This window comes from Globicephala melas, chromosome 9 (genome assembly GCF_963455315.2).
Source record: "Globicephala melas chromosome 9, mGloMel1.2, whole genome shotgun sequence".
Taxonomy (NCBI): domain Eukaryota; kingdom Metazoa; phylum Chordata; class Mammalia; order Artiodactyla; family Delphinidae; genus Globicephala; species Globicephala melas.
In genome coordinates, this window is record NC_083322.1 from 50,982,588 (window position 1) to 50,992,823 (window position 10,236).

The 10,236-nt window shown below is 44.5% G+C and overlaps 1 protein-coding gene across 1 annotated transcript; it reads right to left on the minus strand.

Annotated features, from left to right (window-relative positions):
- Positions 1 to 458: 458 nt before the first annotated feature.
- Positions 459 to 8,121, minus strand: NPY (neuropeptide Y). Its single transcript, XM_030857359.2, has 4 exons — positions 7,785 to 8,121; positions 6,647 to 6,834; positions 2,530 to 2,610; positions 459 to 659 (listed from the first exon to the last, which is right to left on the minus strand). The coding sequence occupies exons 2-4, from the start codon at positions 6,832 to 6,834 to the stop codon at positions 635 to 637; spliced, it is 294 nt and encodes a 97-aa protein (XP_030713219.1). The 5' UTR covers positions 7,785 to 8,121; the 3' UTR covers positions 459 to 634.
- Positions 8,122 to 10,236: the final 2,115 nt, after the last annotated feature.

Here is a 10,236-nt window from a genome sequence, read left to right on the forward strand (position 1 = left end):
ACACTAAAATGTAAAACTCTGCTCCTTATTTGCACTCGCTACATTCAAGTGCTCAAAAGCCACATGTACCTAGTGACTACTGTATTCAACAGAGGACATACAGGACATTTTGCAGAAAGTTCCTTCAGACATCAGTCCTTTCTGCTGACAGCATAGGCTAACAAGGTTAGCAAGAATTCCATATGAATGGGGGAAAAAGTTCAGCAAATTGTTAGAAATTAGCATTGCCCTGCTCTGTGTTTCCAAATATGTCTGTTGTTCACACACACCCACACCCACACTCCCCACAGCTGAGTCTTGGTCGTCATAAATCATATCTTTATATCTTCCATAGGCACTGTTTTAATATTGGTGAAACAAACCTTGAATCTACTACTTGAGGGAGATTGTGGTTTAATGAATAACTTCAAATAATTCTTACTACTGCAACAGCAGATTCTGCATTGAGGAGCATACACTTTTGAATGCGTGGTACTTTATTTAAACGCACATATATACAATGTCGACAAAAGGAAATTCTGCAGAGGTGAGCAAAGGGGCTGCATGCATTGGGAGGACCGGCAGACTCTAGTTTTACAGGATGAAATAGGGGTTGAAAAATAGGCAAAGACCGGAGAGCAAGTTTCATTTCCCATCACCACATAGAAGGGTCTTCCAGCCTGTCAAACACAAGAAGCAAAGCACGTAAGAGAAGCTTCCCAACTTCCTGGGAGCCTTGCAAGAGTGAGACATTCAGTTCTGAACTGAAAGATGATCAGAAGCTGTTGAAAAGTCTGCTGTTGGCATTCTAAATAGGAGGCCATGTAGACTATCAGAGCGGGAGACAGTGGCATAATGTACAGAGACCCAGCTGAGTAGCTTTCACTCATGTTACCGAGAGTCTCGGGCAAATCTCAGAGGGAGTATTTAAAAGGCTCTGTATTTATCAAAGAAGCCAAAGAACCCTGCAATATTTCTGAAGATCACAACTACAGGAATCACATGAAACTGTAAAAAAAACTTACTGTCATTCAACTCTGAATGTGCTTCCTGTATTTTCCTGCAAGGCTTTTTATGTAGTAAGGTGCTATTTATTAGACTATAAAGAACCCTTTTAAATAAAATAGCATTCACAGGCAACTTCAAGGCTGTCAAGTTTTGTCTCCTTCTAAGTACACATGATTGAGCCTGTCAATCAGAGTACGATTAACTCTATTTCATGCACCAACCGTGTGAGGCTTGGCCACAAAACAAAGAGCAGAAGCAAGACAGTAAGTCGGTCTGGACGATTATATATTTCTAACCCTAAGTAGATAGAGCATAGCCTAAACTTTTTACGGTGGCAAACATCATATGCCTATCAATGAAACATTAAGAAGTATGTATTGCTTAGTATGAGATTTCCACCTGCTTCCCTTGCATTTGATGTTCAAGTCTTGGCTGCTACCACCAGGGACAAGAGCACTGGAGTTTTATTTCAGTCCAAATTGGTGCTTCCTTCAGAGAGAACAAACCTGACAACTCTACACGTGCACCTTCACCCTGGCTGGCCATTTCACAAGAGAACAGAGGGAGGGTGGGAGGGGAGGCGGGCGGCTCAGAGGGTCGTCGGCTCATCCTCTGGGGAGAACCCAATGAAGAGTGACAACCAGTCACACGTGCTGAGCAAGTGTTCTAGTGACCTCTCCTGGGGAACTTCGTTCTTGATGTTGTAGAGCTCTGGGTTTAAGGCGGACTAGCTAGCACAGAACTGGATAAACCATATGCCATGTGATCTTACTGGTGGGTAGGGGCAGGGGGCCTGGGACAGGAGAGTCAGTTATGGAAACGGAGGAGGACCAGGCATCTTTTCACTCACAGTCTCCTCTCAGGAGGACCCCAGCCCAATGTCTGACACCTAGATATCAGAGGGCACCCTTCCTAAGGCAGGTCCACACTCCAAGAAAGCCCCAAGGCTCCAGACAAGCCCTAAGAATAATGTCATTCTTGTTCATTCATTGAATGTGATAAATTATGATGTGACATCAGTTGAACTAAAACATGTCAAAAAGTAAGCAGGAGTACCCCTCGACTTATCTACAGCTTCGTGTAAAACCAGGAAGACTGGAGTGAGAACCAGAAGGGGCATTTCCTAGGATGTGGAGATCCTCCACCTAGGGTATAACAACTAAAGATGACCTCAGCCAAAGATGGAGAGTTGGTCATTTCAATGTAGAGATGGGCTGCTTACCCTATGCTTCCACAATCTAAGCCAGTGAGAAATTCTCTATAGAGTAATTTCTGAGATTAAAGTCACTCATATTTAAAATTTCAAAGGAGCATCAAATAATTTGAGCCAGAAAATATTACCCCACAGCAGTTTAGAGATTTGCAAATGAGTGTGTGAAGAGAAAGGTCCTCCCTGCTCTGTTCCCCACCCCTCTTTCTGTCCAAATCCTACCTGGTCTAGAAGACCCCATTCCAAACGCCTCCTCCCAGCAGCCCTCTCTGATTTCCCTCTCCTGGGTACCTGAACTCTGCAATAATGTCCCCACACAAGCGTTTACATACCTAGTTCTGGGAACGTTTTCCGTGCTTTCTCTCATCAAGAGGTCTGAAATCAGTGTCTCAGGGCTAGATCGTTTTCCATATCTAAAAAAAAAAGCGGGGTCGGGGAGAGTAAAAGTCCTTTAAAGCAAGTTTGGAGGAACCATAAAAACCTTTAGGAAAAGAAAAGATTTGTGGTATTAAATATAAAAGTTATTTTCAGTTGATCATCTGCTAACGAGTAATCTAGGTGAATGAAACATACATGATATAGAAACATCATAAATATGATTTCAAATTATATATATATTTAAATTTTGCTTAAATACTTAATAGATAACTTAGCAGATTATATAACCCAACCGAAATTCCTAGTCAAATTCTTGCCTTTTTATATTATCACAAACAATACATATGTATAGTTTTATAACTAGGTGACACGAAGTATGATTTTAAATGTTTCCATAATTAGCTAACTGGCTTACAGTTCTGATGACATACATCAGTTTAAATCAAAGAGACCACATGATATTTCAGAAACAGGTCTATGAAAAACTCATCAGACTGAAGTTCTAGACTCACCTGTGTCTTTGAATCTCAGTTCTCCCATTTGTAAAAATAAAATCATAACTCCTGCTTAGATTAGAGTCTTGATGAATATCCAGTGTAAGTCACAATGCTTTGAAAGTGACAGAGCGATACACAAGAATGCACATTACTGCTGTTGAAATGCACCCATTCTCACAGCTGCCAACAGATCCTGAGTCCATACTTATTTGGGGTGCCAAAAGCTAAAAGCCTTCTCTCATGCTGTGACTTTAATCTGCCCTGAAAATATGAAGGAATCCTTCTGGTCCATGGAAATGTTCTTGGTCTCTTTTCTCCCACAGCAGGATATGGATAGGGTGATATATGAATTCAAGGTTATGTTCTCCTGCCAGGGTAGTATATGCTGCTGGCTCCAGGTAAGTGAGGACATTAGTCTGTCTGTCTGTCTGTCTCTCTCACTGCTAAAGGATCTGACAAGTCTACACCAAGTTGTATTTTTTGAGGAGTCTGTTTTTCCCTTTCTTAGAAAGGGCATTGGACATCAGCAGCTGCTTTTTTCCACAAGTGAAAAATAAGCCTGGCGTGGATTGATTAGCTAACAGATAAAACAGAGGAACAAAGCTGATGGCGGATATATGCTAACTGCCTATTGAGCACAGTTAAATCTAAATTCTGGGGAAAGATTTCCTATTATTGCTCCTTTGCTGGAACTCAAGGGATGCAAATACAAAGCCATCTCCCCGTCCCCATCATTTGTAAGATTTCCTCAAAGATTTTCTGGAGTTGTAGCATCAGGCTGCAGGCTGCTGCTTATATGTATTTATTCTGTCCATCAGTTGATTTTACTAATGCTAAAACTCTTGGGCAACCTTAACTCATTTATCCTCATCATACTTCAGTGAATTAAAGAACTGGAGAATATTTTCTCCTATTTACCATTAGAGAACCTAAGTCTGTAACAGCAGAATTTACACAGTCAGAAAGTGGTACCCAGAGCAGCACTGATGACTGTTCTTCCAGCTCTAATTAATTCTGGATTATCCTTCTTCTCCACAATGCTTTAACGTTCAAAGATAGCATCTCTAGGGAAAAGAATTTTAAATCTGACCGCATATTAGAATCACCTGGGGAGCTTTTAAACCCACTGTAAAGCCCAGCCCCGTACCCCACCCCCCACGGGGAGATTCTGATTTAATTCACAAGTTCATTAAATATACTGATGCTGCTGTTACAGCAGCATCAGTATATTTTAAAAGCTCCCAGGTGATAACAATGAGAGACCAAGAGGGAGAAACTCTAGTCTAGGGCTGAATTTCTCAGTCTTGGCACTGTATACATTTTGAGCGGGATAAGTCTTTGTTATCAGGGGCTGTCCTAGGCATTGTAGGATGTTTAGCAGCTTCCCTGGCCTCTACCCACTAGATGCCAGTAGCACCTTCCCACCCCACCACTATGACAAATGAAAATGTCTCCAGACATTGCCCAGTGTCTTGGGGAGCATAAAGTCAGCCCCAGTTGAGAATCACTGACCTAGGAGACTGTATAAATAAAATGTGGTAGATCAATGCTCTAGAATAAACGATGCCACCTATGGAAGCGATGAACCAGGAGTATATGGCTTTAGAACATGAACTGAGTAGCAGAGGGGAGGAAAGAGAATGATATCACAGTACCATTTATGCCAAATTAAAACGTATGTTCACAAATGTAATTTTCAAAAATACAAACGTGTATGAGTGGATGTGTGCGGTGCGAAGATGATAAGAGCACAGAATGGAGGTGATGGGTGCAGATCATAAGCCTTTGAGTGTTTCTAAGATGGAACTTATATGAAGATGAGACAGAAAACTGCTTCAGGACCAACTCCTTCCCACCTAACCTGAATCTCATCCCTTTCCCTTATTTTCTCCTCATCAAGGGTGTTGAAGATCACATTGACTGCTGACAGTGGTGACAACATCCAAAGATCGATAGGAGGAGGGCTCCAATTTAATCATCACTAAAAAAGGGTTTTCATGAAATGTTTTTAGTTTCATGATCTGTAAAATGGAGATAGTTATACTCACTTCAAAGCTTTGAGGTAAAGACTGAAGAAAATAATGCCTAGGAAAACATGTTGAAATACTAAAGCTTTATACAATAGTAAAGGTTTACAGCAATCATCTCTGAAAAATAAGTTTTACTGTATGCTATAATTAACAGACTAAATAACTAATAAAGGCTTTCCTAGAAGAAAAAAAACAATTTGTAAAAGTTCTTTTCTCTGGTCTGTATGATAGCATAAGCAAGAATTTGAAGCAATTAACTTTCTGAAAAGTCTATTAAGATATAAGACATTTTTGCTTTTCACTAATGAAAATTATCTGACTTTAGGGACCATAAACCAATACTATTTAATTCTGGCACTTTCATGTATTTCTGATTCTATATATATTGGTACTTTAAAAAAAGATTTTTAGGATGAAACAACTTTCTGATGAAACAGAAAAAATGTTAAAAATTAAGAAATATAAATTCTCCCCACTTTGGATCCTTTCCAACTATTCCCTGAATATAGTAAAACAACAAACAAAAAACAATATTTTACAAAACGTAATTTAAATATGTTAAATAACATTAATGCTTGTAAAGAGCTCATTGTTTTTAGCTTATTAAGGTCATTTGATCTCAGTAATTAAAATAAGATACTGAATGATTCAAAACTAAGATGAACCAATTTTGGAAGCAAATTTTAAATCCTATGTTATTTGTAAAATATTTTGGATTTGATTTTTTGCTTAAGATCTGATGTTGAGAGTAAAATATGGCCTTTCATCTTAGCTTTCTGGGGGTTCAGAATAAAGATGAATGACAATTTCTCAGATTACATGTAATCCCTGGATTCACCCTAGAGTGAGTACACCACTGTTAAGTTTCTCCTTAAAAAAGCACCAAGTGGGCATTTCCTTTTCAGAACTCACCTGCTATGAAATGGGTAGAGTCTCACCATGTTACATCAACTATTTTCTTGCTAAATATCTACTTATTAGGAGCAGGATTGTCAAGTGAGGGGCTGAGACTGCAATAAAACACTGTACAGAAGGGAAAAAAATAGTTCTATTTGTCTTTTCCTAAATACCGTCATTCACTTCGGTCTGGGCAGGTTGGAAAACCAGGCAATGTCTTTGGCGACTCAGCTGTTTCCTCCTTAGCTTGTGCTGTTGTTTTTCTAGATACCCCGCTCTCCCTTCTCCCTACAGCACCTCCCCGGCACCCTCCTGACCCCTTTCACGGGGTACTTTCCTATTCAGGTTTGCAAACAGAACCCCCAACTGCTCTAAGAACAAAAAAGATAAGGGGGTGGGTGACAGGAGATGGCCAGCCACCCAGCCTGGGGAACCTGAGTTGGGGATCAGGATTTTGTAACTGTAGTTGCAGAGGGAATGTACTCAGTGCCCTGGTATTTACTGATAGCTGAGTATGTGCCCGATACTGTCCTACCCCGGGATACAAAGAAGAAAAAGAAAAGGTCCCTGTCTTCTGAAATCCCCACGATCTCCGGGTGTGCAAGCGGGTTGGTCCCGGAGTCGTCGCTCCCACGTAGCCCACATACCTTTGCCTGGTGATGAGATTGATGTAGTGTCGCAGCGCCGAGTAGTATCTGGCCAAGTCCTCCGCCGGCGCGTCCTCTCCGGGGTTGTCGGGCTTGGAGGGGTACGCCTCGGCCAGAGCTCCCAGGCACACGAGCAGGGACAGGGCGAGGGTCAGTCCGGACAGCCCCAGTCGCTTGCTACCCAGCATCTGCGTACACCGAAGGGGCAGCGGAGTGGGCTTGGGGGATTCAGAGGATACACACTCCGCATCTCCTTCCTCTGGACCCCGCGCCCATCCCGCTGCTACCACCCCTACCCCACGTCCACCCCCAGTCCGCGCTCGACCCAGTCACGCCGAGGGAAGCGGAGCGTGGCGAGCACCACCCTGCGGATTTAGGTCCAGATCTGCTCTGGCCCGGCCCCGCTGCTCCGTCCGAAAATTCTGAGCAACTTTGGTCAAGTAGCAGAGCCGAAGATCCCGCGGTGAGAGGCGCAGAGTTGGGGGAGGCGCCGGCGCCAGTTTAAAACACTTTAAAAAACAGATTAGAAGTTCCTGCCGCTGCGTGGAGGACTTATCCCTTTCCCACCCTCTTCCCCAAACCCCCTGTTAGAGGAAAGAAGTTTCTTCTTTTCTACTTTCGGTCTGCCCGGCCGCAGGAGCTCGACAGTGATGGCTGAGAGTACTTCAGGGTGGCAACTGGGGGGTGGGGGGGTGGGGGGAGAACTGCTCCCGGGCCAGTCAGTCCCAGATCGGATCCCAAGGATCCCGAGAGGCGGCAGGGAGCGCGTCTTCCAAGCTCCGGGGAGTCCTCATTCTGGGAGCGCGCCTTGGGAAAACTCCCTCCAGGCGGCGACCCTCGAGGAAACCGCCAGCTGCTCTGGGATGCGGTCGTGTTCTCCCTCTTTATCCGCCTAAAGATAACCCAGAGGAGCGAGCCAGCCAGGAGGGTCGGGGAGAGGGCAGATGCACCATCAGAGGGGACAGGAAGGAGCAAGTGGAATTTAGCCGCCGAGAGCCCGGCGCGTAGGGGTTGGGGAGCGGGGCGCGACCCTCCCAGCGCCCCTGGGATCTGCAGAAGGTGAGACGGCGCCCCGGTCAAGTTCACAGGTGCCCGCACTCCCTTCGCTCCCGCCAAGCAAGCGGGTCGTGGCACTCACGGTGGCTGGCGGGCTGGCGAGCGGGCGTGACTGGGCCGCGAGTGCTGTGCAGTCCGGCTCGCCTCTCCGAGGGGTGAGAGCCGGCGGATGGGGTGTCCGGAGCAGGTCGCAACGGGCCTTTTATGGCGTTCCCTCGCCCCGGCAGGAGGGGCTTCGGGCAATCACGTTCGGTGACTCCCACCCCGCAGCTTCCCACCCCCGTTGGCGGGGGAGGGGGGAGGGGGCTAGGACCGCTGCCGCGCGAGATCGGCTCGGGGAGCCACCCACACCCGGACTCGCCCGCGCCAGGCCCTGCCGGGGGGAAGGCAGCGCGCTCCGAGGGCGCTGGACCACGCCAAAGAAGTTCCTGCCCTCCCGCGGCGGCCAAACCTCGCTCTCCTTCACGCCCCACCTATTCCTGCCAGAGATAGGAGCAGCCCAGATCATCTTTGTCACCTGTCACCGTACCAACGAGCTGGGCGCCAGGGCTGGGGGTACCCGAATCCTCTACTTGGTGAAGCCTCTCCGGGATCCGTGCGGCAAGGGCGCGGACACTGCTCCAGCGCGCTTTCAGGGGGAGACTATTCGATGCCCGGATATTCCTGCGCTTAAAGCAGGTCCGGGAGCCAGCCCGAAGTCCAGAGCTAGAGGGTCCCAACTCCCCGCTTCTCCCAGGGGCTGAGAACAGGTTTCTGTGGCTTCGCCCCTTTACCCAGCTTGTTTTTCGTGGAGATCAGCCCTCCCCAAGAGCTCGCCCAAACGCTAGGCGTTCGGGCGGTACCCGAAAGAGTGTAGCGACTGAAAACTCCTCAGAGGGGGGACACTTTCTGGGTTTGCTGAAAAAGAGCGGAGTCTGAAGCTCGGAGAGACCCCTTAAAGCGCGAACGCAAAATTTTGGTGCAAAGCGACCGGGTAGTTAAATTAACAGCATTTTCTCTTTTATCTGCTGGCCGTTGCATAGTCCCAAATATGTTCGATTAATGTTGATTGAGAATGCGGGCTCTGATCGAAATGAAACAGGTAAAAAAAACAATCACCATTAATTTGCACACCCCACTGAACCTGTAGAATGAATATGAAAGATGCATAAACTATTTTTACAGGATCAGAATTTCATGTAGTGGACTAGGTCTTGAAGTTCCCTGAATGAATGCTTCTAGAAGTCTGAATCTTTCTGAATAAAAGGCATGTTAGGGAATTAAAACCCTAAGTTACACGTTATTTTAATGCTAAAATGACAAGTGAGTCAAACTGACATTTTGTTTTTGTGCTGTTTTGACAGCGTTGAATTAAGTATCAATTACTGTGCAGCAAGCAATCCTGAGTGTGTGTGTGTGTGTGTGTGTGTGTGTGTGGTGTGTGTGTGTGTATGTGTGTATGTCTCTGTGTTAGCAATTTTGAAGACCAACATCCCTTTCACTTGGGTGACTGCCTCTTTCCCCATCACCCCAACATATACCAGGAACACAATACCAGGCTCTCAGCTTTGCTCAGGGATGCTTATGTGAAAGAGCCTTTGGTAAAGTTAGAGCAAAACGCTTTCTAACTCTGATTCCACTGTTGATAAGAAGAGGCACTTCTAGCAGCTGAACCGTTTTGTCTCAAAAATCGTGTATATGTTTATTCTTAGCAGCTTTGTTGAGATACGATTAAGATATACTAGGTTACAAATGTTTAGAATATTCCATTGGGTATATTCTTACACAAATAACGTCACAGTGAAGTCATCACCACAATCAATTTCCTCATGTCCCTTTGTAATTCCTCCCTCCTGCTTCTCCCTACTCCCCTCCTACACTGATCTGCTTCCTGTCATTATAAATTTGTTTGCATTTACTGGAATTGTGTCATAATGCAATTCCATGGTATGTACTCTTTTGTCTGCCTTCTTTCTCAGTATTATTATTTTCAGATCCACCTATGTCATTGCATGTATCAATAATTCATTTTTTAATTACTCAGTAGTATTTCATTATATGGATATATTTTAAACTTAAAAATCTATTCAACTGTTCATGGACTTTGGGTTGTTTCCAGTTTGGACTATTACAAATAAATTTTCTATAAACATGTTACAAATCTTTGTATGGACATATGCTTTTATTTCTCTTGCGGAAATACTTAGGGGCAGAATGGATAGGTCGTATGGTAGCTGTATGTTGTCCCACAGTTCACTGATGGTCTGTTTTTATATGTTTTGTTCTTTTTTCCTGTGTGTGTTTTACTGGATACTTTCTATTGCTATGTCTTCAAGTTGACTAATCTTTTCCTCTGCAATGTCTAATCACTGCAAAGACCATATAGCTTTTATCTCTAGAATTTCAATTTGGATCCTTTTTATTTTTCATGTCTTAACGTGTCCAGTCTTTTCTCTGACTTCTTGCATATGCATTAATAATAATTTGTCTACTACTTTTATCATCGGTGTCATTTCTGTGCTACTTTGGATTGACTGATTTTCACCTCATTACGG